The sequence below is a fragment of the Chelonia mydas genome, chromosome 15 (genome assembly GCF_015237465.2).
Source record: "Chelonia mydas isolate rCheMyd1 chromosome 15, rCheMyd1.pri.v2, whole genome shotgun sequence".
In the NCBI taxonomy this organism is placed as follows: Eukaryota; Metazoa; Chordata; order Testudines; family Cheloniidae; genus Chelonia; species Chelonia mydas.
In genome coordinates this window covers 30,891,720-30,919,440 of record NC_057856.1, presented here as the reverse complement: position 1 = coordinate 30,919,440, position 27,721 = coordinate 30,891,720, and the positions used below count along the sequence as shown (strand labels likewise).

The window sequence follows — 27,721 nt, the reverse complement described above, 5'->3', positions numbered from 1 at the left end:
TTAGAGCACTAGCAGGTCACCACAGTGAAGAAGTGGCTTTGCCTTATGTGAGGTGTTACATATCCAGACAGGAGCATCACAGGAGTGTTTGCCCTCCTGCAAAGCATCAGGCTGCTGGAGGCAGGAGATCACACTGGATAGCCCATGGGCCCCATATGCTATACAATTCCTATCAATACTCTAGGGAAATTGTGATTGGCACTCACTTGCATGATTACCAGAGTGTAGGTAAGTCATTATTTATTGCCTGTCTCCATCTGCTGGACACTGGACTGAGTTAAAAGTACCAGGTGAGAGGAGGATGCTGTGTTTACATGCTGCCTTTTGCAGCCCCTCTGCACCTCATGCCTATGGAAGGGTCACTCGCTCAGAAGTTATCTAAGCCCTTGTAAATACATCTGCCCTAACAGTCCATTTTTACTGCAGTTGTTTCCAGGTTCTCAGTTCTGTGCCAAAAACACTGAAGTAGGAATTAAAGGGCACATGAAAACGACCAGGGAACAGCAGCTGGTGACATGTTTATGGCTGTTCTCGGAACTTTTTTTGCAGAACTAGATTTGTACAGGACACTGCTTGGGATTGGCGTCTTGTGTTTATTTGCTCTGAATTTTGATTAGCAACAGATACACTCAAACACCTGCATATATTTTCGAACTGTCTCAGCCATGGGCGTTCTGGGCCAGTAACGATCCAGGCCATGCCTGAAAGGACATCACAGAATTGGCCCACCAGCCTTCCCTGGGGCTGTGACCACATTTCGGAAAGCAGACTTTTACTGCTGGTAATTTGGGGAATGACGACGTCTTAAATTTCACCAGCGTTTAATAGTTTCAAAGGGAGAAAGGACCGCAAGAAAATTCATCCTCATTCCTCAGCTTCCCAGCCAACCTGCCTCTACTCTCAGGGCTAAACAGGCCCAAACCCTCTTTGAACTGTAATACACTGTGTGCCAGCAACGACTGAGAAAACCCTGATGCACGAGAGCCTGCAGCCAAGTATCTGCCATTTCCTGTACATGGTTCCCCAGCCAGCCTTGCTACATAGAAAAGTCTGAGGCCCAGGTGGAGAGTGTGAGACCTTGCTTTGGAGTCTGACGCATAGACCCAGCGAATTACTCCAGTGACAGTGGGCTCTGCCCGTTACCCAGCTCACCTGGAGAACTGGCATCAGCTCCTAAAACATGGCCATAGACGTGAGTTTGGGATACTTTCACTCCTTCCGATAAGGGCTGAGCTGTACAGAACACAAGGCCAGGCCCCCGAAAGGCTATTTTAGACTGAAGCTATTCCATCCGTGGACAGCAAGTTCCCTTGATATCCAAGATTGCATGAACTGCAGAGATGACAGCGAGGTCTTCACAAAACAGCATTCTACCTGCTCTGGAGCCCTTTTCTGAGCACTCTTCTAGACTGGCTCCTTAGCAGCAAAACGCCCAGAGCTCTGGAGCTCAGGATGCGCCGCGAAAACAGCGCGTTCGGTTGGCTCTGCCAGGCCCTCAAGCTGAGACTGTTGCACGGTTCTTTTGGACACTGTCTGAAAGCCAATGAGCCACGGGGGAGTCGGGAAATGCTTTTCTGCAGGGTAAGTGAGGGAGCAAGTTAATATAGCATAATAATGGCACTGCAGAGCTGGGCTGGAATACGATCCAGTCAGTGATTTTCCACTAACTATGGCGCTGATTCCTGCCAAAATGATTCCTTGCTGAGGCTGATCTCCTGCAGCCCTGGTATTGCTCCCTCCAGCATTAGGACTTGCAAGCACAACAGCCATCTCAAGAACAATTAGCTAGTGAAATGAAGAGAAGAGCACGTTTCCCTTCTGGAGCAGCCCTCCTCATTACCCGAGCAGCGAGCCCAGAGTGTGTCACAAATTATTTCATGCTGTGCTAGTGAAAAGAGCTTAAAAGAACCCAGCCAAGAAGGAGCCTAGGCCAGAGCCGGCCAGTAGGGTCCCAGCTAGAGCCCAGCTGGGGCTGGGACTAAAAGAGAAAGTTTCAGAGAGGGCGAGGCTGGGTGGTGGAGAGAACCCCACAGCAGCAGGAGTTTCATCTGCCTTCTCCCTATGCATGCTGGGGTAGCCCTTTGCCAGGATCAGGGAGCACACACCTCCCTTAAGGGGCTTTCTCGCCCACCCACATGATCTAGAGCAGGCACGCGGTGCCATGCTGCAGATCGAGTGGCACCATATTGGCATGGGGACCTTGTCAAAATGGGCCATAAGCTTCACTGTTTAAAACTGCAGATTCTGCAAAAGGAGGCAGAATCTGTGCTAAGAACCTTCATCCATGAGTCCAGCAGATTTCCACGCGATGTGATCTAGGGTTATGAATCAAATGACACTTGTGTAATATTTTTCATCTTCAGAATGTTTTGCAGTTTCTCGTCCTCTTAGCACCTCTTCCTGGCTGGGCCAGGGAGATCATTGTCCCTGTCCGATCTGCATCTAAAATTATGGTATAGTTCATATTGCTCCCATTAATATCCCAGACCCTCTGATGGGTGGGGCAACCGAGGCACAGAGGTTCAGTGACTTCTGAAGATGACCCGCCATTTCAGAGACAGAAGCAGGATTAGAACTTTGGGGCCCAGACTTGCTTCCCTCTGTGATGGAGGTGGCTAGTAACGGTGACTTGTCTTTGCACAGTGCTATCTGTGGTCACTTTGTGCGTAGCCCTCCTGCAGAGGTCTAAGCACAGCAAAGGGCAGCACCTCCCACCAACACACCCAGTCCTTGTAACAGTTTCTGGTGTCAGCAGAGCAATCACACGTGGTAAACCAGCTGTTGGAGGAAAAGGATCAGCCCAGCCCGCGTCAGGCTCTGTGAAGTACTCACAGCTGGATGTCCAAGAAAAGCCGCTTTTCCTCCCCAACGTGTACCCTCCAGATGCAGTCCTCTCCCTCAGCATAGGGCTCTGGCCAGTTAGGGGACAGGATGACTCCTGCCATGGCAGAGAGCTCCCCTCCACACATTGCTGAAATAACGAGAGACAGAGAGAGGTGACTCATAAGAACATAAGAGTGGCCATACGGGGTCAGAGCAAAGGTCCATCTAGCCCAGTGTCCTGTCTTCTGACAGTGGCCAATGCCAGGTGCCCCGGAGGGAATGAACAGAACAGGGAATCATCAAGTGATCCATCCCCTGTCACCCATTCCCAGCTTCTGGCAAACAGAGGCTAGGGACACCATCCCTGCCCATCCTGGCTAAGGTCCATTGATGGATCTATCCTCCATGAATTTATCTAGTTCTTTTTTGAACCCTGTTATAGTCTTGGCCTTCACAACATCCTCTGGCAAGGAGTTCCACAGGTTGACTGTGCGTTGTGTGAAAAAATACTTCCTTTTGTTTGTTTTCAAACCTGCTACCTATTAATTTCATTTGGTGGCCCCTAGTTCTTGTGTTATGAGAAGGAGTAAATAACACTTCCTTATTTACTTTCTCCATACCAGCCATGATTTTATAGATCTCTATCATATCCCCCTTTAGTCATTTCTTTTCCAAGCTGAAAAGTCCCAGTCTTATTAATCTCTCCTCATAAGGCAGCTGTTCCATACCCCTAATAATTTTTGTTGCCCTTTTCTGAACCTTTTCCAGTTCCAACATATCTTTTTTGAGATGGGGCGACCACATCTGCACGCAGTATTCAAGATGTGGGCGTACCACGGATTTATACAGAGGCAATAGGATATTTTCTGTCGTGTTCTCTCTCCCTTTCTTAATGATTCCCAACATTCTGTTCGCTTTTTTGACTGCCGCGGCACACTGAGTGGATGTGTTCAGAGAACTATCCACCATGACTCCAAGAGCTCTTTTTTGAGTGGCCACAGCTAATTTAGACCCCAGTCAGGAAAGAGATCCTGGGGTCATTATGGGTGGTTCTCTGAAAACATCCACTCAGCATTGTACAGGAGCCGTCCTGGGGCGGAGGGAACGCTGCCTGCAGTGCGGTGGGGAGCTCTCCCTGCTCTGCCTGGCACAGTGGGAGCTCTGGCAGCCGACTTTGAGAAAGGCCAAGCCCCCCACTCTTCCAGTGCAGTCAACAGGCCCCTTGGGGGCTAAGGCCCTCTCTGCATTTGCTGTCCTGTCTCTGAATGCTTTGCAAGGGCTCACAGACATATGCCTTAACTTAGCTACGTTATCCTCACTCACATGCAGTCATTTTCTCTGGCAGCGTGGTCACTAACACTGGAGAGTTTTTATTTGTGCATGTTCTCCTGCGTGCAGTACCGGGACAAGGCGTAGTGACCCCAGCTGGTGGAGGGTAACTGACCTCTGCACAGGGGCTCGGTGTCATTCCAGTAGGGGTCCCTGACATTGATACACTCGATTATGGCGGGTCCCTGCTCCAGGGAATGGCCAGGGTCACAGGTGAACTCCACCGTCGTTCCCAGGTTGTAGGTAGGATCGGAGGTGGTAAAATTCCCATTCTGAATGTAGGGTTCGTAGCAATGGCCTCGCTCGAAAGCTTGAAGAGAAACACATGTTAATTGGACAGGTGCAGCACGGACCCTGCTCTGGGGAGGAGACAGCACCTGTCACTGTCTCCTTTTCCAGTTCTTGTGCAACTGTAACAACTCTCACCACAGGGAATCAACAGAGTCTGCACTCTGGGCCATCAGCTCCAAAGCACCAGCTGAGCTAAGGGGTGAGTCCATTAGCAGTACTAGGCTGTTATCCATTGTGCAGACCAGTGTTACATAACCTCTCTGTAGCAGAGCTAGGGATCAGTAAGCTGCTCTAGGAAGAATAAGAACCAGCCCGAGTCAGTGCTTATCTCCCTGGCAGGGCCTCACCTGGGGTCAGGCTGGTACGTCCCTGCTGTATTTGTGGCACCCAGCAGCAGTGAGCCTGGCACAGTCTGAATGCCAGTCTAGCTGGTGCCACGCTCTGGAATTCCACTGGGCTCCCCAGCGCTGTGCCATCCGTCGGGGCACGTGGGAGGGAGAAAGCTGCCTGTCAAACTAAATTCCATTCCAATCATATTTGGTTTACATTTTTCTTTACAAACAAGAGTGGCAATTGTGTTTAAAGGCCCCCCCCGGCCAGCCCAATCCCCAGCCAGCGCTGAGCAAACAGAGATAGTGCCCACTGATTGTAAGCTGGAAACCAGTGTGCGGAGGCCGAAATTGAAAGCTGTCAATTGACTGCGACTGAGCAAGTTCTAGTCAGGGCTGGTCAGGACGTTTTTATCACTTAACATGTAACTCGACAAAGAGTTCAGGCCTGAGGTGGCACATTCTGGGCAAGCGCTCCCCTAGAAACCCTTCCCAAACTGCCGGTGCATGGCATCTGCTTCAGAGCGTGGCCACCGGATAGGATTGCTGCTGAACTGGGCTCTTGTACGGGGATGCTGCAGCCCTGCTCTTTGGCTTATTTTACAGGCACTTAGGATTAACAGTGGTTTGTCTGGTCTGAGCTTTTAAGGCTGAGCCAAGCCCCACTTCTTTTGTGTATTATCAACAGTACTATACACGCCATGCTGCCAGTTTACATATTTACTGAGCAATCTTCGTCCCTGGGATTATTGCATGTTATTGAGTCTGGTCAGAGACCCGAGGTTTTAGACTGATCCTGACAGCAGAATGTATTTAAATGACAATTGTGGCAAATCTCCTGGAGTTCCCTGGGATTCACCTGGCGTGTCCCTGAACCTCTCGTTCTCCAAAGGAGAAGCTCTTGGATATTAACTGGTTCACAAATGCAGGCCATTCCTCAGTCAGATTTACAGCTGCTCTGCCTGCTCCATGAGACTTCGCAGGCAGAAGGCAAATGCCTGGAGTAAGATTACTTCTCTATAATCTTGGAGAGGTTCCCAGTTAGGCATTTTCTGCAGTCACCAGGAGCTATATTGCGTGGATCTGCACAGGAAGTTTAACTGGGGGACATATCATCCCCTACTGTAGCAGCTCTCAAACTGTGGGCTGGGACCCCAAAGTGGGTCGCAACCCCATTTCAGTGGGGTCACCAGCACTGGCTAGGGCCCAGGGCAAAAGCCAAAGCCCAAGCCCCAGCCTCAGGTTACATGCCCCCTGCCCAGGATGGTGGGTCTCGGGCTTTGGCCCCCCTGCCCGGAGCAGCAGGGCTTGGGTGGGCTCTGGCTTCAGTCCCCCCCTCTTGGGGCCATGTAGTAATTTTTGTTGTCAGAAGAGGGTCCGGTGCAATGAAGTTTGAGAACCCCTGCCCTATTCTTTGGGATAGAGGATGCCAGTTAGACCACCCTGGCCAGATCACCACCCCAACCTGTAAGTAAGGCTCAGTCCTCTTCACCCATGCACCTGGACACGTGTGACTCATTCCACCATATATAGCACTCTCACCCACACAAATCCTCTCTGGGAGAATCTGCTTCGGACTTGAACAACCCAAGTCAATTATGACTTTATTACTCTGCCTTCCAAGTCAGGGAGGCCTGGATTTTGTTAGGTGAGTGTAACAGAACTGGAGAGCCAGGGGCTAAGCCAGCCCTGATTACAGGACGGGCCCCACCTGGGTTGAATCACGCTGATCCCAGGGTAAAAGGCAGCAGGAAGCTGCAGAAGGGGGCTCCTACAGTGAGGGACTGGCAGAGTGGAGCTGCAGGGAAAGGGAGTCTCTTGCCATGGTCCTGGAGAAAGGGCCAGTTCCTCAGGGAGGAGGAGCCATGCCCACGGTAAGCCTGGGTGGAAGATTGCTTTTGTGTTTGTCTGAGAACTTTGTTAATGTAATAAACCCCCCAGATGCTAAGCAGGGCTGTGGCTGACAGAGACTGCGGAGTCTGGTGAAGGGGAAAACAGGGGCAGGAGATAGTAGGGGTGTCCAGGCCCTGAGGGGCATTGGGTGGCAACCCCGCCCCCCACCCCGCCCCCGTTACAGCGATGTCTAGTTAGTGCTTTCTGGTACTTAACATCCCCAATTCCTCAGACCAGCCCGGACAGCAATGCAGTGATGCAGGACAGAGCTCTTGTAGGGCTGTCCATGCCAGGTTTCCTATTGCACATACCTCAAGGGAGGGGAGCTGCACCATTCTGTCTTCGACGGGTGGGAGCAGGGAGGAAGGGTTTGGGTTTGATTGAACCACCAGGAGGCCTGATGAAGGGAGACTGTGCTAACCCTCAAAGGCTCAGACATACCTGGTCTATTAGAACTCCCAGCTGCTGACTAAACAGTCACTGAACTGCGAAATGTGGAGAGCAGGGCCAGATCCCCAGCTCGTGCAAACAGGAGTAGCGCCACTGAAGTCAGTTCTGGTGATATCAGTGCAGCCTCCCTGATTTACACCAGTTGCTGAGGATCTGGCCCTCTGTATTTCCAATGCACTTCTTAGTTAAAGTGAACAGGGGTTATTTGTGGGTAGCACAGACCCTCTTTGTATAATATAGTTTAATTATGCGTCAGGGCACTTTTCAAATGTAAAGAAATTGCTCTTAACTCTGAGCACAGATGATTAGACCTGGGGTAAGTGGGACTTAAATAGCAGGCAGGTGAGTGACACAGGCCGGATTATTATAGCTTCTAACAGTCACCATGGAGCTTTGGCACCAAATGCCACAAAAGCTTTTGAAGGAAAAAAGCCTATAAAATAAAACAGCTGTACGGGAAAGCTGGGATTGTAGGGAAGTATTTAAAGTGCAGAACTAGGGGACAAGGCAGAAAACTGAATGTTCAGTGTCTTTGCAGCCCCAGTAAGGAAACAGATTCTGATGGAGGATGGTGCCAGGGCAGGGGGAAGCAAAAGGGAAACTAGGAGCAAACGGGAGGTTTGATTTTCAGTTTTCAATGGCATTGGAGGAACTGTGATTTCTCCCCCACCCCTGACCCCTTTAAAAAAAAAATGTAGATCCAAACTGCCACTGCTCTAATCTGACTGCACCTGGTATGTCTGTCTAGCAGAATGTATCTGCAGTGCTGGCCGGCATCCCAGGTACTGGCTGGCCTTTCCCTGATTCCTCTGGACAGTAACACCCCAGCTCGCCTCTGAAGTAGTTACTAGTCCAACTCAAAGCTAAACCAAAGTAAATCTGAAGCTACGGGAGGAGGTAGTGTCCTGTTGTCAGTCTAACATTTCTGGCTTGACTCTCCCCCTGGCGTCTGGGAATGCTCTCTGGTTTGTAGCCATTTGTCCGATTTGCCCCTCACAACGAACAAAGGGAAAAGAAAACTCCACTTCCCAGACTATCTGTACTGCAGAAATGAGCACTCATTTCTTTTGCCTTGATTCCTGTTTGCTGGAACAGGTCTTTGGGGAGAACTAGAAGTTGCAGCCGACTGTGCATCACCAGTGACACGTTCGCAGCCAGGAGGTGAATCCTCCCAGCAGGGCTTATGCAGTTGTCACATTTGCAGCAGCCAGGCTGGGAGGGGATAGGAACTGCCGTGACTTGCCTTCTGTAATTCGTAGGAGCCTCCTGTGCAGATGGTCTCCTGTCTGTGCTGGCCTAGAGATATTAGCGAGTTGACTACCAGTCCGCTGGCAGACTCAGCACCAGGTACCAATCGATGCCTCCAATAAGGCAGGGACAAGGGGAGGGGTGGCTATTGGATTCTCCTGGTTCAGGGGCAATCAGCTTCCTATTGCTACGAAGGGTAACCCCTGCTAGAGTAATTGCAATCAGTACCTCTGTTAATTGCCTGATTCCACGGAGCACAAGCAGCGTTAGCTAGTGTCTGCCTGCTGCTACCCACCAGCCAGATCCAAAATTAAAGGGGGCGTCACCTTCGAATCGAATGTTGAAAGCTGTGGTGGCCCTCGCCTCATCCGCCATGAAGTCAACGCGGATGGTGGCGCCCTCGCTGATCACGCCTTCAAAGGGGACGCTCTCTGTCCGGAGGGAATCGTAGAGGACGGCTGAGTGGTTTGTCTCTCCGCTGTACACCACCATTCTGTTCAGAAAGGGCACGGCATGTTAGCAAAGGGCTAGTGGCTCCTCCACTGGCCACCTTTCTGTCTGGGCAGGGACCGAGCCAGCACAGGCTGGTAATCGCTCGCTCCACACACCCCGACCCCGGTTCATTTACCAGCACAGGCCAGGATCAGGTGAGGAGCTGGAAGCCCAGGAAGGAAGAGGATGAAATGTGTATGTGGCAACAGCGTGAGACATTTCTGAACAGGGAGCTGCTCCTTCCTCATCACCAGGCCCCTGGCGGAGTGAAAAGGCCTCCAACTTGCCACTAAAAATAGGGAAGCAGGGGAAGTAACGCCTCTGCCTTTCAGCACTGTGGATTCTCAACAAGCCAGCATGGCAGGGGCCGTGCCAGTCGTTCCTCACCCAGGCAGGGGCCCGTTCGGGCATGCATTCGGAGGGCAGTGTTTGAAAGAAACGATGCAAACACCAATTCACAAAGCAGATACGTCTGTTTTATCGTGTAGTAAACAGGTGCTTTATTCTCTGCTTTTACTACAAGCCATAAACTGGCTTTATTGCCTGTTACCAGACTGAATTTTTAATGACACTTAAACACAAACATCAGCCCCATAAATGTGTGCTCTATGTTATGATTGCCGACAGACTGTGATTTGTCACTTTGTGTTTGTGGGTGAGATGCAGCCATGGGCATGTGAGGTTTTTTTTGGGAGCCGGGGGGCAGTTTGTGGATTGGGCTACTGATTATGAGACCCAGTGTCATTACACAAACCCCATGCTAAATCACACAATGGGTGGGGGTAACTGTAGATGTTTACGGCCAGAAGGGACCATTGTGACCATCTGCAGGTGATCCAGTTCCCGTCTGGGGCAGCAGGGCCCATTAGCTCTCCTGCCCCTCCCATCACTTTCTGTTTAAAAGTTACTTGGGGGAGTCTGCCTGAGAACAATGGATCTTTGACTCTTCTGTACCAGCGAGGCTCACCTCCTCCCAGGATCCCCTCCCATCTCGTTGGGCACCCTTCCCACTCAGCAACACGTGCAGGGCAGGATGGTTGTGACCCCCCTGCACACTGGAGACTCCTGCCCTAGAGAATGCTAGCCTGCGATGAAATCCCCAAAGGGGCGATGCTCCCTACCCCCTCCCCTGCACATGAGACTCGCAAGAGGAGGGCGCCTGAACCCCTGGTGTGGGAATTACACTTCACCACCCAGGGCCATCGAAATCCCCAGCCAACTCGCTGGCTCCCGCTATAACGAGATGGGAAGTGCCCTGGTCCCGACACGCCTTGGAGACGGGAGATCTCAGTCTGAAAGGTGGCCGGGTAAGGCCCACCCAGGTTGGAGTGAGGGAATACACTGCCCAGTCAGTCCTGAGGAAAACCCCTTGCGAGACCCTTGAGCCTCCTCTGGATGGGGCAGGAGGCTGCCAGGTCTTCCTCACGCTGATGGCATAGGGTGGGAAGAGCAGCGTGCTGAGACCTGGGTGGGGGCGCCCCTGAACCCCGGCAGTTGCCCTGGCAGCAATGGCAAAGCTAATCTCTCTGCACAGGTCAGCTCAGATTCTGGCTCTCGGGTCAGCACGCCTGTGTTCCACGAGCGACTCACTGCAGGGCCCCTCACCTGTCCTTTTCGCTCAGCAGAAGCCTCTCAAAGTGCAGGTGCAGCTTCTGGCCCTGGGGAGCTTCGATGGTCCACACGCAGTGCATGTTGCTGCGGTTCCCGGGGTAGCTGGGCGAGAGAACTCGTCCAATGGTGGCATTATGCACCGTCCCTCCGCAGGGTGCTGGCAAGGAGATCACAGAGACAGTGAGCCTGGAGCACACAGTCACTCAGAGCTTCAGCCCCAGCCAAATAAAGTGGGCCATGCACTCTGTACTGACAAATGAGTGTGCGCTAAGGAAGGGCCTCTTCACCAAGAAATGGGCTGCCAAATCAGGGCAGGTTCTGCTCTCAACCTCACCAGGGTAAACTGGAGTGACTCCACTGACTCCAGAGATGTGGATTTACACCAGTATAACTCAGAGCAGAATCCACTCTTGTTATGAGTCCCCAAAGCATTTAAATCTTCCCTGGTTTTGCGTTTCCTTCCCAGGGTGGCACAATGCGCTGGAAGGATATTAGGTTGATTTATAGCAGATGCAGGTTCAAACCATGTGAAGCTCTGCTTTCCACTGGTTCTCTTTGACATTTTAGGTTCATTTAACTTGGAAAAGAAAAGTTAGGAGTGAGGGGTTGACCCCCAAACCCAATGTCAACTGAAACTGCCCCATCCTGCACAGCAAATGTGCAGGTGTGTGCAGCTCTGCATGGTGGAGACAGGGAAACCCCGCAAGCCTGGGAGAGTGGGATTATGTAGGAAGGAGGCTGTATAAGGTAGTGAGGGAGGCTGGGCTCTGTATGAGTGATTCTCACACACAAGCTGGGCGGCTCTGAACACAACTGGAAGCAGCTTAACGCCGAGGAGTGGTAGAGGCAGGAGGAAAAGCTTTTTGAGAAGAGCTGAGCAGATATATCGTCTCCCAGGGGATTTGCATTCTACCTCTGCCAGAAGCCGCTGATGTTGTGTTCCTCATGCTTTACTCACATGAAGTGTCACTCCACTGAACTGCATGGATGCCCGCTGATGTAAATGGGAGCAGAATTTGGTAGTTTCCCCCTCTCCCAGGCTCACGTTCAACTTCTAACACTAAATTATTCTAGAGTCAGGCTTGTCTTAGCATCTGTGTTAATGATTAGTTACTGTACCCGAACAGACAGGCTCTGGGCTGCTCCAGTGAGGTCTAGATGCATTGATGCATGTAAGCACTTTGGGGCCTTGGAGTTCATATCCCAGGTAACAGTGGAAATGGGCGACTCCACCAGAATGCAGATCCATTACAGTGACATCTCCAAAGTCAGGTCTCCGTGGAAAGTTGCAGCTCAGCATGAACACTAGAACAAACACACAGCGAGATTTTAAGCATCACCACTGTCTTCTCTGAGTAATTCTGCAATAAGAAGAGTGGGTGAAAGCTGAAGAGGTAATGGAACCTGGTCACACTAGCCCAGACACACCATTGTTGGAGACTTGTGTGTTTGTGCCATTGATTACTTTTCACCTGTTCATGCTTTCACTTAGACATCCTTTCTAATTCTTGTTTCTAACAAGAATTCACTTGTAGTCGTTTATTTTTCTGTAGCTGTTCAAGGGAAAAATAAATATTCTGTACGTATCCCTGTAGGATGGGCTTCTATATGAGAACAGAAACAGATGCAGTGGGCCTAGGGGAAAATAAAATCTCTGGAAATGTGCCAGAAAGGCTAGACCTGTCAAGGTCCATATAAATAACTAACCTGTGTCTGTACGGCAAGTGTCAGAGAATAGAGACGTCTGCTCACTCTGGCCCTGATCCAGCAAAGCAGTCAAGCATGAGCCTAACTCTAAGAACATGAGGACAATGGGTTTACTTACATGCCTACCTGCTTTGCTGGAGCAGATCCTCTGAGCACAGTTCCACAAAACAGAGCCACATCCCCCAAGGGGCAGAAGCCCCTGCAAAACTTGGGAGTGAAGCCTGCAGTTAGTGTTTGATTATTTATTCCTCTCCTAAGCAGGCAATGGCTTGTGCAGGGGGCAGACTGTGTTCAGCTACAATGGATACAAACTGGTTTTATTCAGAGGCCTTAGGCAGCTCGGGGGCTGGGGTATTTCACCTCTCAGTCCCTGGTTTCACCCTCAGCTTGGGAGCTACCAAAAAATGTCAAGCAAATGTGCTTCTGCCCATGCTTGTAATGACTGCATTTGTGGCCCAACAGCCATTCAGGATACAGTGCCAGTGCCAGAGGGATTGGCACGGTAGATGGGGAAGGACATTTCATCTTCTAACAATTCCCACTCACGTAGCATCTTTATCCAGGGCTCTGAAAGGATTCTGCAAAGAGGACACCCAGGGTCTGATCCCCCGTCCCCGCATCTCCCGACTGCAGTGGAAGGCACGGGAGAGGTGAAGTGGCTTGCCCAAGGTCGCCCAGCAAATCAGTGAGAGAGTCAGGAATAAAACCAAAGTCTCCTGGGTGGCAGCCCACTGCCCCAGCCACTCGACCATGCTGCTGGCCTGGTTGTGCCGGGGGGGCCTGGAGGGCGAGGCCCCCCGCTGGGTTCTCAGCCCCGGGGCTGGGGAGGGGCTGGCTGGGTTTGGCTAATAAACACCTACCCTGGTAATGAAGCTGAAAAGTCCCGACCACGTCGTCTCGGAACGTCCGGAAGTAAACGGAGATTGAGTTGGTGGGGCTGCGAATCACCTGCCCCTCCACCAGAAGCGTCTGATTGGCTAAGACCACCAAGCTGTCATCGCCCACTCCACGAATGGCGAGCACCTCGCCCTCTGACAGGTTCACGCTCTTCACCTGAAGGGCAGACAGACACCACGCTGGGAGCTTTGCCCTGGCCTGGCGCTCGATGCGCGAAGGCGCCGCACCAAGGCTCCCAGGCCACCCGCGCAATGCGGACACCTCCCGTCTGGGCTGATTAGCAGGGTCCCTGTCCTGCACTGACAGGGCCCGAGTCGCTCGCAGCGCTGCACCGAGCCTGGAAAGCGCTATCCCCACTTCACAGCGGGGGGACGCCCAGGCGATCCGCCACAGGGAGCTGCTGGCTGAGTCAGTCGCAGAACCCAGGTCCCCTGCCTCCCCGTTCGCCGATGGAACCCCACTGTGCTTCTTAGCTGGTCCTTGTCCTGCATGGAGAGCTGCCGGGGGGGGTATTGTGAGTTGCACGGCACCCTGGAGTACATAGTGCTTTAGACGTACCCTCCGTCGGGAACTGGACCTTTGTGCCAACATGAATTTACTGCACTGTGAAATTATGCTGCTATTATCGGGGTCATACTGGGGGAAAAAGAAGGTGGAGGGCATGGGAGTACTCTTCCAAGCCCCACCCATAAAATAAGCTCCGCCCATGTGAGTCATCAGAATGACAGTAGATTGTGGAGACGTTCAGAATCGGATCCTGCTGCTCCCCCAAGTGCCACCGGGCTCCCCCTTAATTGGGGGAGAATAAGCGGTGGCATCTACCAACCTCCACCCACTTGGGGCTCCGAATGAGCCCTCACTCAGGGTCAGTTGTGCACATCTGTGACCCTCCCTCTCTTTTCTTACCCGAAGAATGAAATAGTGACGCTGACCTTTAAATGATCATCATCACCATCATCATAAGCACCTAGATAATAGGACTATAAATAGTAGCCAACATGGATTTGTCAAGACCAGTCATGCCAAACCAATCTAATTTCCTTCTTTGACAGGGTTACTGGCCTAGTGGGTGGGGAGGGGGAGCAGTAGAGGTGACATAGCTTGATTTTTAGTATGGCTTTAGACACAGTCCCACATGGGATTCTTAGGAGCAAACAAGGGAAATGTGGTCTAGATGAGCCTACTATGAGGTGGGTGAAAAACTGGTTGAGAGACTTAGTCTCTAAGGTACCACAAGTACTCCTTGGTTGTTTTTTTTTACTCAAAGAGTAGTTATCAATGGTTCACTATCAGACTGAGAGGGCATCTCTAGGGGGTCCGTCCTGGGTCTGGTACTATTCAATATTTTCATCAATGACTTAGGTAATGGAGTGGAGAGCGTGCTTATAAAATCTGTGGATGACACCAAGCAGGGAGGGGTTGAAAGCTCTTTGGAAGACAGAATTTGAATCCAAAATGACCTTGACAAATTGGAGAATTGGTCTGAAATCAACAAGACGAAATTCAGTACAGACAAGTGCAAAGTGCTATACTTAGGAAGAAAAAAAATCAAACGCACAACTACAAAATGGGGACTCCCTTGCTAGACGGAGTAGCACTGCTGAAAAAGACCTGGGGGTTAGAATGAATCACAAATTGAATAGGAGTCAACAATGTGATGCATTTGCGAAAAAGGCTAATATTCTGGGGAGTATTAACAGGAGTGTGGAATGTGAGACACAGGAAGGAATAGTCCTGCTTTACTCGGCGTTGGTGAGACCTCAGCTGGGTACTGTGTCCAGTTCTGGGCACCACACTTGAAGAATGATATGGACACATTGGAGAGAGTCCAGAGGAGAGCAAAAAAATGATCAAAGGTTTAGAAAACCTGACCTGTGAGGGAAGGTTAAAAAGAACTGGCCATGTTTAGTGTTGAGAAGAGAAGACTGAGGAGGAACCTGATAACAGTCTTCAAATACATTAAGTCCTGTTATAAATAGGAGGGTGGTCAATTGTTCTCCAGGTCCACTGAAGGTGGAACAAGAAGTCATGGGCTTAATCTGCAGCAAGGGAGATTTAGGTCAGATATGAGGAAAATTTTTCTAACTGTCAGATCAGTTAAGCTCTGGAACAACCAAGGGAGGTTGTGAATCCCCATCACTGGAGGTTTTTAAGAACAGGTTAGAGACTGTCATAAATATAAAGGGAAGGGTAAACACCTTTAAATCCCTCCTGGCCAGAGGAAAAACCCTTTCACCTATAAAGGGTTAAGAAGCTAAGATAACCTCGCTGGCACCTGACCAAACTGACCAGTAAGGAGACAAGATACTTTCAAAGCTGGAGTGGGGGAGAAACAAAAGCTCTCTCTGTGTGTTGCCTTTTTTTCTCCCCCTCTCCAGCTTTGAAAGTATCTTGTCTCCTCATTGGTCAGCTTAGGGGTTTTTCATGTCCAGGTTCCTTCCCCACTCTGAACTCTAGGGTACAGATGTGGGGACCTGCATGAAAAACCCCCTAAGCTTATTCTTACCAGCTTAGGTTAAAACTTCCCCAAGGTACAAACTATTTTACCTTTTGCCCTTGGACTTTATTGCTGCCACCACCAAGCGTTTAACAGGGAAAGAGCCCACTTGGAAATGTCTTTCTCCCCTCCCCCCCACTCCCCCCCCCAAATCCTCCCAAACCCTACACCCCCTTTCCTGGGGAAGGCTTGATAAAAATCCTCACCAATTTGCATAGGTGAACACAGACCCAAACCCTTGGATCTTAAGAACAATGAAAAAGCAATCAGGTTCTTAAAAGAAGAATTTTAATTGAAGAAAAAGTAAAAGAATCACCTCTGTAAAATCAGGATGGTAAATACCTTACAGGGTAATCAGATTCAAAACATAGAGAATCCCTCTAGGCAAAACTTTAAGTTACAAAAAGACACAAAAACAGGAATATACATTCCATTCAGCACAGCTTATTTTATCAGCCATTTAAACAAAACAGAATCTAACGCATCTCTAACTAGATTGCTTATTAGCCCTTTACAGGAGTTCTGACCTGCATTCCTGCTCTGGTCCCAGGAAAGGCAACACAGAGAGAGAGAGCTTTTGTTTCTCCCCCCTCCAGCTTTGAAAGTATCTTGTCTCCTCATTGGTCAGTTTGGTCAGGTGCCAGCGAGGTTATCCTAGCTTCTTAACCCTTTACAGGTGAAAGGGTTTTTCCTCTGGCCAGGAGGGATTTAAAGGTGTTTACCCTTCCCTTTATATTTATGACAGAGACAGACAGACATCTGTCAGGATGAAAAAGATTTGGACTGGACTAGATGACCTCTTGAAGTCCCTTCCAGCCTTACACTTCTGTGATTCTGTGGCTGTATGGTCACAGGGCATCTGAGTTACCCGCTTGCTGAGATAACTGGAGGAATGTGTAGTGCTCAGGGAGAGTTCCAGCTGACTCTGTTGCACCCAGGGCTAAGGTTTTCTTCATCACCAGAACAGCTATGGACTCCAAGCAAGCAAGCTGAGATTTTGGAGAGGAGGACAGCTGCTTCAGAGAGGTGCCAGTATGGTGAATGGGAGTGTGTTATACTTTAAGGCTATTAATTATTTGAGTGACTGAAGAGGACAAATTTGATAATGTGACTGGAAGTTAGTAGGGCAGAATAGCACATCACCCCTAAGCAATGCACATGGTCTCATCACTGCACTCCCAGTCAGCTCCTGCTTTCAGAAGGTGCATTTTGTTACGTTTCCAGAGTAACTCGCTGTGCTTTGACTGCCCTCCATGGGGTGAGCCTGAGCTTGGTGGATGTTCTCAGACAGGTTCTGTCTCAGCCAGCCCCTTTGCTCTCCATGCACATCCCTCCTCCCCTACAGTCCTGCCTACAGAAAGCTTTCATCACGTTGTGACAGGATCTGCCCCGGGATGAAGTGCCATTGCGTTGGTTCAGTCAAACCTGCTGTAACCTGAAGCTGCACCCCAGGGGCCTTTAAATAACAGGGCCACATTTTCAAGGGAAGGAACCTGAACTTTGCCAGAGCACTGTGTGACCTTGCCCCAGGCAGAGGGCTGCGCTGAGACGAGTGTCTGCTATCTGCACCCGATGGCTTTGATGCAATGCAAGGAACACCTACATTTGTAGATGCCAATGGCTGACCAGTGCCCACAGGGTACCTGCCAGTAATTACACCATTGCCCTGGGCATCTGGGCTGTTGTGTCTCCTCTGGAAAGTGCCCACAGCACAAACATTATAGAGCCAACTGCAACAGTCATGGAGCTCTTACAAGTCCCCCGGCTCCTTAAAGGTCACTGTCCCTGCAACCAAGCCAAGGCGAACTAGGCCGGGCTCACTAGAGACCTGTCAATGCAGCCCCTGGTTCCATTCCTGCAGTGATCACTGCTGAATGATACAACAGTCTCCTTCTCCTCCTGGTCTGGTTTGCTACTACAGCAGGAAAAATGTGGCTTATTATTTAATCTTGCTGGAATCACTGCAATGCTGCTAGCAGGAAGTGACCTGCTCCAACAATGCCCTTGGTTATAGAGGAAGCCCGAAGGAGTTAAAAGTCAGTGGCAGAGAACTCTGAAAATGCAAACTGCACTGCATGAATGCAGCATAAGAAGGTCTAGCTGCTGCCCGCAGAAGAAAGCGCAAAAGCAACAGCGCTAGGACTGAAATAGGTAGCCCAGAAAAGCTGAGAGAAAAGCAGGTTTCTTTGTAAGCTAAATTGTTGTTTACAATTAGCTGTTTGCACAAGGCATCTGCTTGTAGGTACCTCTGCTTCCATAGATGGCTATTTACAGAAAATAAAGCAGCTAATATTTTCAATGAGCAGTAGAAAGGCCTTTTAATTAGTGCTTGGAACCTGGTAGCTAACAAGTAACCGCACCTTTGTTTTCCATGTTCTTTTAGCATAATAAAGAGGCTGGTATTTCAGCAATGAGATACCCACAGCTGCCATTTGTTTTCTTAAGGATGTGAAGACCAAGGCCCTATATTTAGCACTTCCCAAAACATTAGCTTCTAATTGCATGCGCTTGTGAGGATGTGGTGACTAGAAGAATTTGTTGTTGTTGTTGTTATAAAATTTGCTTGATTTCTCATCACATAAGAATGATCATTTTCACAGCACCAGCAGATGGGCTGTAACAGCCAGGGCAAGAGCCCCAGCAGCCCTTTGATAGGAGCCTCATAAAGCAATTTGCAGCACTTTGAGCCTTTTGATCTTTTGGTGCAAGGAGCTAGATTTCCTCAGGAGAAATGACACCAAACCTGATTAACAATGAAACCACTTCCCTTCCCCAAACACCCATAAACCCTTTCCTAATTCAGTTCCAAGAAAGTGCCAAATCCTCACCCTCTTCAGGACCATAGGATTGGGCCTGAAGGATGCAAAGCACTTCTTCACCTGTTACCTCCCCTCTAAACAATCACCAGCAGGCCAGGGAGTCCCCACAGCACTTTGGGCAGATCTGAGTTGCAGATATTCGACTTAAGAACACAGCCCTTTGCCTGGCTAGCCGTAAGAGCAACTGCTGAATACGAGCAGACGGTGACGTACGCTGTATATGTATGGATACGTATTTTGGCCAGTAGAGAGAGGGCAGTACACGTTCTAAAACTCTCACCACGTGGCTTCCTTGGCCCCAAGCAGAAGTATCTGTTCCTGCCTTGCTGCCCTGGGGGGAGATTTGCAAAGGCACCAGTAGAGTGAGGTGACCAGTTCCCACTGACTTTGAAAAAGAGCCAGTCACTTGTGCCATTAAAAATCTGCCTTTGTTGTCTAAGGCCCCCAACCAACTCCTGCTGCCGTGCGTGGGCACCTTTCCATTGACTTTGATAGACGCTGGAGAAGACCTTGCGTGAGAAAACAACCATTTCTGACCGAAAAGAAACCTTGTCAGCTATTGGTTGCCAGGAGAAGTTTTGGTTTAATTTTTAAAAACAAAGATGGGTTTCATGTAATGTGACAATGCAAGTTGGTGCATAGACTGTACAGCTGTCCTGGCATAAGCAAGGTTAACAGATCCAGTCTCAGGGGGTATATGTGCAAATCAAGCTCAGAACAGAGCCTTGTTTTTTTCTCACTGGACCCCTTAAACACAGGAGGAAAATATGCCTTGAGGCCCTGATCCAGGTGATCCCTGTGCTTAGCATGTGCTTACCTTTCAGCAGGTGAGTAGTCAACTCGATTATTCACCTGCTTAATATTAAGCATATGCTTAAGAGCATGGCTGGATGGGGACCCCGAAATTTACATATTTTATGTAATTTTCCAGATGCCTTTCAACCCCTCTCCTGTATTCACAATGTTCCCTCATTGAAGCCCTAACGCTGGCAAAGCGAGAGCTGTAGAAAATCAATGTTCCTCTTTTCTCCTTGCTCCCTTATTGTCATTCTGAACAGACTTGTCTGCAGTACAGAGGCTCTCCAAGAGCTTGTGTCCAGTGTAGTTTGTAGCTGCCAGGCTCTTCGGCTGTGCCAGGTTAGTAAAGATTTCCTGATTATGATGCGTGAGCAGCAACCTCCCAGCATAAGTCCTAAGTTTCAAGGCTGTGCGCTGAGTGAACGAGTGCCGCTGGAACCCCTGGGAGGCGGGAGGGACTGGAGGGTAAAGTAAGGAGAGCAGGAGTTTAGTTTAGAAGGGGTCCCCGTTTTAGAGGAAGCAAGTGAGGAAGTAGGCAAGGCAATTGTGAGAAAGGCCAAGGGCAGAAAATTTTCAGCAGACATGAAATGAGGAGAAACAGGAGCTTTTCTTCCAGCATTTTAAGTTGGGAGTACAGTTATGAACCCAGCTGAAACGTCAAGCTTGGGCTATGCTCTAGCTCAGAGAGAATTGATGGGCTTCATGGAGACAACAGCAGGTGAGGTTCTCTGGCCTGCATTATGCAGGTGGTCAGAGGAGATGACATAACAATGTCTTCTATCCATGGGGCGGATCCTCAGCTGGTGTAGACTGTCACAGCTCCAGTGACGTCAATGTCACCAGTGGGGGATCTGCCCCTGTGAATCTGTGAACCTAACTACCTGTCCAGGAATGCTGAAATTCACCAAGGCCTCGCTGCCACTTCTGTCCCCGTTCAGACCAGAAATGGGAGATCAGTTTGGGTGCTGAGCTGTTGCACAGGGGTGAATTTCACCAGCAGTGAATAGGCAAGAATTATATGCAGAAAAGGGCCAACTTACTCCTAGTCTTCCTGATGAGAGTAGCCCTTTTGCAGTCAATAGGTTAATCTGTTTCAATAAGGCAAGGAGAATTTGGGCCACTGACTTCAAAGGGCGTTCCACGTGAGATGGGACTCCAGCACAGAAAAGAGAGGCCTACTATAAAAAAGAGCAGCGTTTGCCTTCTCTGAATGCCAGTGGATGTGGGTATAGTCCGAGTGTCCACATCCATGCAAGACACATTGTACCCAGGGGAGAAAATGGTGCAATAACCCCAGCCGGGGGTGGGAAGAGAGCGATTAAAGGAAGAAGCACAGCTGGGGTCATGGTTCTTGAGACCAGGTAGCTTGAGAAATGGATTCCTAATAGCCAGGGCTTGGATGTGCCAGTGAAGGTCCTTTAAGGGGAGGGGTCAACGGTACAAAGGGCAGTTAGATGCTCCAGTCCCACTGAGCATCAACAGGCATTAAACTGCCCTTTGTGCCCTCGCAAATCATCCCTTTGGGTGCCGCCTGGGTTAGCACCGGAAGAGCCCCATGCTAGAGAGAAGGGACAAAGGCCAGAGCCACTTTGCTTTACTATAAGGGCTCTGCAAGCTGCCCACTGCCCTCAGCGATGGCACCAGTCTGATCGCTGCAGCCAGGCATTGCAGACCGGCCCTGCTGTCAACAGCCACATTGCTCCCTGTGAAGGCTGAGGAGCCAATGCCCTTAGTCTGCTGGTTCTGAGCAATACTGCACTTTATGGGACTAGTCACAAGCTCCATCCAGGTTTAACGATCACTGGGAAGTTATGAGCAAGGGGCGGTGCTTTATAACTGGGGTAAGAACAGCTGAACTCATCTGCAAGACGGATAATGCCAGCAATTCCAGGTCACCACCACTGACCCGGGGGCTGCTTTCAGCTCTAATTTTTCAAAGAAAAACAAATTGGTGGCTCACTTTTTCAGCCTGGAAACAGAACAACAAAAGCAACTGTACTGGCCTGAGAGAGGCCGTGCTCCCTATCCAAGCCACCTTCAGCATCATTCAGCGCTTCAGACCCCGCTGGCAAGCTGGCTCTCCCAGTGCCTGGCCAGCGTTGGGAGCACCAGCTACCTGAGGTCAAGTCCTAGCCAGCCAGCGGGAGGCAAAGCTGCTTGGTTGGAGAAGGATCCCTGACTCCCCTGCAGCACTTCTCATCTGTAGATGTGAAAGCACTTTGCAATCTGGCCTGTGTTTATAGATGGGGAAACTGAGGCATAGAGGCTAAGTAACTTGCCCAGGGTTATACAGGAAGTCTGAGGCAGAGCAGGGAGTTGAACCTGGGTGTCCTAAGTCTTATCACCTTAACCACTGGACCAGCATGGCAATGAGGGCCTGTCCCCTCTGCTCACAATATGGAGGTGATATTGGCTCTCTCCTTCCCAAACTGCTTCTGCAGGCCTAGTAGGCACGGCTGACCAAATGGGCCCCGGCTAGGTCTTTGCGGAGTTCTCTTTAGGCTCCAGATCTGGCCAAAGTGAGCCCTGCCTGGGTGATGTCTCAACTGAGAGCTTGGAGACACCCTGGGGTGCTGCTGGCCCCTGGTGCACTCCCTCTGGTCACATTAGCTGCAGGGAATGCATGGCCCCCAGCGGTTCCACTTCCCTTCCAGACTCAAGCCAATGGGTTGGCTTTGATTTACTGAGGCTGTGACGGGTTGGGTCCTGGCTCCCTGACACGCTCCCTGGAGGGCTCCTCTCCCTGACCCCAGTGTAAATCAGGGGGCTCCTCATTGAAACCATTGTGAAATTGGTGGGAGAGGAGACTTGAATCCAGGGGGCTCTCAGAAGGGAGGGAGCAACATTAGGGTTCTGTGCCAGGCATTGGCGTGTGTGTGTGGGGGGGGGAGTGGTTTGGAGATTCCTGCATGTGTGCTTGTTGTGGGGGACAATTAACGTTTTCTTGGGCTTCCTGGACGAGAGGCAAGAACTGAGAGCTCGATTCCTACACAAGCCAGGCGCACATGAGCGTGCAAGAAATACATGCCTAACTTGTACACAGCATTGCCTTGTTTGTTCCAGTCTCCAGTGCCAAACGCCCCAATGAAAAGCACAGCACAAAAACCTCTCTAGGCAGACAGAGACCTGTGCTCAGATTTAAACATTAATTCATTGTTGATTAGGGGTGAATTAATTGGAACAGCTGATATGAACACAGCCAAACTCAGCCTTTGCATAAGTTAATGCAACGCCACTGACTTCTGTTGGGTTTTCACCTGGTCTGGATTTAGCTCATTGTGTCTGTTCTAAATCACTGAAAAAATCCAGAGTCTTCCTGCCGTGTATTGTGCTGAAATGACTCAAGGATGGTTCTGTTTCCAAACCAGGTTTGTCAGGTGAAGGCCAGCCCCAAAGTCATGTTGACAAATTAAGAAGGGAAATATTAAAGGAACAGTCATTGGAGCAGCATGAGAATTGACCTGCTCTGCTTTACGGCTGCTTTCCCAGTTTTCAGGGCCTGTCTGCAGAGGAGAAATTTCAGACTGGTATTTAGGGGGGAAGGTGCTGATTAATTCATTGCAGCACTTACCCAGAAATCTTACTTGCAGGCATTCCTGAAGTGTGTCAGCAGCAGGCCCTGTGCAAGGGAAGGCTTTGCAGAGCTATTGCTCTATCTGGCAGCCCGCATGGCAGCAGTCACTTTCCAGCTATTTAAATTCTGTCTCAGGTTAGTCTGTACTTGGGAAACTTACAAAAGAGGATGAAAGAAAGAGCCAGGGGGGTTTATTGCTCTCTTGAAGCAGATTTCTCCTTTATCACTGGGAGATAGGTAAACCGCACCTGTCCTTGGGACTCCCCTCTGTGTCTGGGATAACTTTCAGCTACACATTGATACAGTGGCCTTGTGCCAGGGATCATCAGCCAGGGAGAAAGGTACCATATGTGCAGCTTCCTGCCAGGAACTGCAAAGGGAAATCAAAGAGTGAACTAATTTAAGCTCCTGGAACATCTGTCATTAAGACGGGGAAGCAGAGGGGTGTGGCGGGAAGAATCCTTCCAACCTAAACTAACAGGCTTGTTCGCCCCCCTAGAAAACACCCAAACACCATTACATTTCAGCTGAAATCTCTTTAAGGAAATGATGTTTCTTGCCAAGAAATGTCAAGAGTTTTTTATAAATGTAATTTTATTATAATTAGCTGCTCTGTCCTTATCACTGCAATGCTGGGAGCTAATTTGCAGCATGTCAGTGGCTCAGGGCTTGATGTGCTGGGCTGCTTGCAGTGGGCTCGGTAGGAGGACTGGGGTCTGAAACGTCTAATAAGGTGAGATTCACGCCTGGGCAGAGCGCCAGCACAAAGCCTAGTTAGGTGCCACTTATATTCTGCAAGGCCAAGTACCACTTAAATCCTGCTTCAGTCCCGTGTGTGGTATGCTGACTCTCTGCACAGAGGGGAATGTCCCCTCTAATTCATTAAGGGCCGGATTCACAGGGCACGGAAGTCAATGGGAAAGTTTGCATTGACATCAATGGGATCAGGATGGAGGAAGGCCAGGATGACAGAGCGGCTGAGGTGTGCAGAGGGGTTCTCCATTCAGGGGCACATGCAGGAGCGAATTGCTCGAGAGAAGTTATTAGAACTCACCAGGGACTTTCATTTTCTTTCTCTTTTTTTAACTTCAGCATAGAGACATGGTAATTAGCTTTTCTCTTTTACGCTACTCTTTGTCTCTTAATCTATATTACAAGATGCTATTAATGTAGTAATGAATCTTTACTCTTCAGGATTTTTTTCCTTCTGTCAACCCATTTAACGAGCTACACTCTATCCAAAGGTGGAAGGCAGCACAGAGAAGGGCTTTTGTTTAAATTCAGCTTCAGTTTTTCTGCCTTTCAACTGCTGCTGCTGTGGTGCCATTAAAAGGCTTAAACAGGGAGATCTTTTCCTGTGTGTTTCTGAACTGGACATTCCCCTGTCAATGCTACCGCTCCAGCAGAGCTAATGAGGGGCAAAGGGCAGTGTTTTGTTCTGTGATCTGCCCAGGCCATTGCTCCAGAGCGCAGAACACAGCAGTGTGCGATGGGCCAGGGGCTGTGCTGTTCAGTAACCCCGCCGGGCCCCAGGTGCTGGGAAGAGATCCCCTTTATTCGGTGATGTAGTCCCCAAGTGCCTCCGCAGAACAGAACACAGGCTTCGGCAGCACCCCGCCCAGCCTTCCTGTCTGGGCCGCTAAACCCCTTAAAGGTACAGTTCCCAATGCCACTGGGGCCTACTGTCAGAAACGAGGGCCCGCGGCGAGGCCTGGGATCAGCTGGCTAACCGCAGCACCAGCGTGGCTGAGTGGCATCGCCAGGACGGCGCACTTGGCCTGTGGCTGCCCAGCACTGACACCCGCACCCAGGATCGCTCCTTTGCCTGCCGTGTTCCCTGCCCTGCTCCAGCCTGGCTTGGTTTCTGACTCCTGACTCTGGCTCTTGGCTCTGACCACTAGACCTGACCATTGTCTCTGGTGGGGGCTGGACCAGGCCCTAAATCCTCTGGACTGTCCATAGGGGTTCGGCTGAGGAATCCAGTCCTAAATATGGACCACAGCTCTGCTGCCCTGGCGAGGTGTGCGTGTGTGTCCCTGCCACAAAGCCTCTGCCGCAACTCGCAGTGCCTGGTCTCTCCACGGACGCGCTCAGGAAGGCTGCCAAAGCTGGCAGTGGGCAGGGAACTAAGGCCTGGTCTACACCTAAAACATAGGTCAACCGAGGGACTTCCCTCAGGGCTCTGGAAACGCCTGTGCTCTGAGTGCTGTCGTCAGGTTGACCTAAGTCCCTCCGTAGATGCAGCTAGATCAACGGAAGAGTTCTTCTGCCGACCCAGCTCCTGCCTCTCGGAGAGGTGGGTCACCTACCTCGATGGAGAAAACCCTTCCGCAATGCAGGGAGTCTCCACGCTACAGCAGCTGCCGCCCCAGAGCTGGGCTGCTCTAGCAGCTGCCGTGCAGACGTACGCTCCGCTCTTCTGTCGCCCGGCGACCCTTCCAGGCCAGGGAGGGAGTTTGTGCGGCTGCTGCCCACGCTGTGGCTGTGCAGTCTCCAGCCCAGGGAACCCAGCACCAGAAACCAAACCAGGAGCCACGGCCGAGTTGCTTAACATGAATGGGGCTGCCCGGTTTAGCGGATGCAGCCCTTACGGTGTTATAGAATCACAGAATATCAGGGTTGGAAGAGACTTCAGGAGGTCATCTAGTCCAACCCCCTGCTCAAAGCAGGACCAACCCCAACTAAATCATCCCAGCCAGGGCTTTGTCAAGCCTGACCTTAAAAACTTCTAAGGAAGGAGATTCCACCACCTCCCTAGGTAACGCATTGCAGTGCTTCACCACCCTCCTAGTGAAATAGTGTTTCCTAATATCCAATATCCTAGGTGGGGTTCTCTGTCTCTCTCCCCTGCCACTCCACCACTGTGACCATTTTCAGCAAGGCCTCTTCTGATTCTCTCCGTTACAGGAGTCAGGAATTAAATCAAAATCACTTTAAATGCCAGCAATTACCAGCACGAGTGACTGCATGGTGGGGGGAAAAATGACATTGCACTATTTCCGCACCTGACTCATGTAATTAGCTTTGTAGCTGGTGAAGCTGGGAGCATCTGTACATGTAAAATAATTAAAAGAGGATGGAAGGGATTCTAAATGACAGGCTGGCAAAACAAGAGGGAGCAGCAGGAAAGCCATTAATCTTTTCATTGGGCCATCACGCTGGGCTGTGCTCTCCTCCTTCAGACTAGATGTGTGAGGCTGGGATCCCTCAGGGATGGGTACAGATAATCATCATGAGTGCTTTGATCAGCCATTCAAGCCATCCTAAAATCCCATGTTATTTCTCTTCCATGACTAGTGTGTGGCTAAACAACCCCATCCTCAACAGCTTCTGATAAGGGCTATGCAAATAATAAATGATGCTTAGTTGGCACTTTCCATCTTCTGATCACTTTAAAGCACTGGATAATTAATCCTCAAAATACCAGTACAAGGGAAGCATTTAAATAGACAATGGTCCTCATTTTACAGATGGGAAAACTGAGGCATGGAGCAGGGAAATGACACACTCTGGGCTATGGGGAGTTGGTGTGAGAGCTGGGATTAGAGTTCAGGATTTCCTGTGCTTGTATCATTAGACCACAGTGCTCCCCTGAGAGTGGAGGGGCCGTGGGCCAGGGACAGCCCAAACACTGACATCTCACCATGGAGCTGACAGCCTGCTTCCTCCTATACATCTTTAATCATGATTAGCCCTTGGATGGCATCTCTACCCATGAAAGCACTAGGGAGATATTTTCAGCCCCATTAGCCCTGTCTCAAAAGCCCTTGGTATGGAGGTTAATCAAAGGCGTCTCATATTTTGAGTGTTTGTTTATTTGTGCATTCAAACCTAGTGACTGATTTGCTTTACATTCAGAGACCCGCAGTGGCTTAGCAGATCTGGGTGTACTTGTGTGCCATGCAGCCATGACTCCTGTCCTGTGCACAGCTTGGTGAGAAATGAAGGCTGTCTGTGCAGAGCAGATATATGCCCGGAGCCAGGCAAGGTTGTGCTCAGCAAACAAAGATCTGCTTTTGTAATGTAATGGCTAAGAGCCTCAGAAGCATCGGCGAAGTGAAAAGTGGAGTTCTGAAGGTGGAGAGGCTAATTTTATGCTCCTTTAAAACCCTGACCTACAATGGAGCAAGGTCAGGAATGATGTCACTGGATGGACTACAATGGGAGGCAAATTTACAGCAGAACAGTTTGTCTTTAGCACCCTCTCGATTCAGGAAACAGAGTTATTGTTATAGAAAAGTTTTTAAAATATGCATAAAATGCCAGCGTTTCAGTGTTTGCCCTGATGCTCGCTCCACTTAATGACCGTGCTACGCTTAATTCCATGAACACCTTTTCCATCACGCATTCGTTTTGCGCCATCAGGCTGCAACAAGGTCAGCCCTCTCATTCAGTCCAGCCACACATAACGATGGGAACAGGCTCTCCCGTTCCTTTGAATGCACTTTGCTAATTACAGAGATTAAAAGTGGATGTAGTTTAATAAGAAACAAATTGTAACACTGAAAAACTGAAGAAGAAAAAGGTCCCGAGAAGAACTCTAGTCTAGTGCACAGACTATGCTGATGTTGTTTTAATCACGTTTCAAGGACAAGTATGGACTGCTCGTCTCCTTATGGGGCTTATTTATCAGTTACCTCGCCAGGCTTCCAGGATGATTCTAACTCAGGGAAACATTAGCATCGTTTTCCCTGGAACAGCTCATTTCAGCTGCACACGCTGAGCAAGGAGAGCTGTGTCCATGCAGTGTCAGTGACTCTGTTCTGCGGCTGATCCCAGTGGGATGGCCCCTAATCAGAGCACCTGGGCTAAATATATTTCTCCAGTGCCTTAATTGTGCCTGCAGGAACTTCCATAATTGGCCAGACAGGGGCCCCAATCCAACAAGCTACTTAAGTGTGTGCTTAACTTAAACCACACGAGTAGTCCCTAAGCACCATGCTGGATGTAGGCCTGGGTTTAG

The 27,721-nt window shown here is 50.0% G+C and overlaps 1 protein-coding gene across 1 annotated transcript in view; it reads right to left on the bottom strand.

Moving 5' to 3' along the window:
• The window catches only part of SEZ6L (seizure related 6 homolog like), a 152,896-nt gene that overhangs the window by 30,122 nt on the left and 95,053 nt on the right, over positions 1-27,721 (bottom strand). Inside the window, exons 4-9 of the mRNA XM_037879011.2 lie at positions 13,034-13,226; positions 11,586-11,771; positions 10,461-10,623; positions 8,690-8,856; positions 4,268-4,462; positions 2,833-2,971 (exon numbers count right to left, since the gene is read on the bottom strand). Of these exons, the coding sequence (XP_037734939.1) occupies positions 2,833-2,971; positions 4,268-4,462; positions 8,690-8,856; positions 10,461-10,623; positions 11,586-11,771; positions 13,034-13,226 (1,043 nt within the window). The remainder of the gene's footprint in view (positions 1-2,832; positions 2,972-4,267; positions 4,463-8,689; positions 8,857-10,460; positions 10,624-11,585; positions 11,772-13,033; positions 13,227-27,721) is intronic.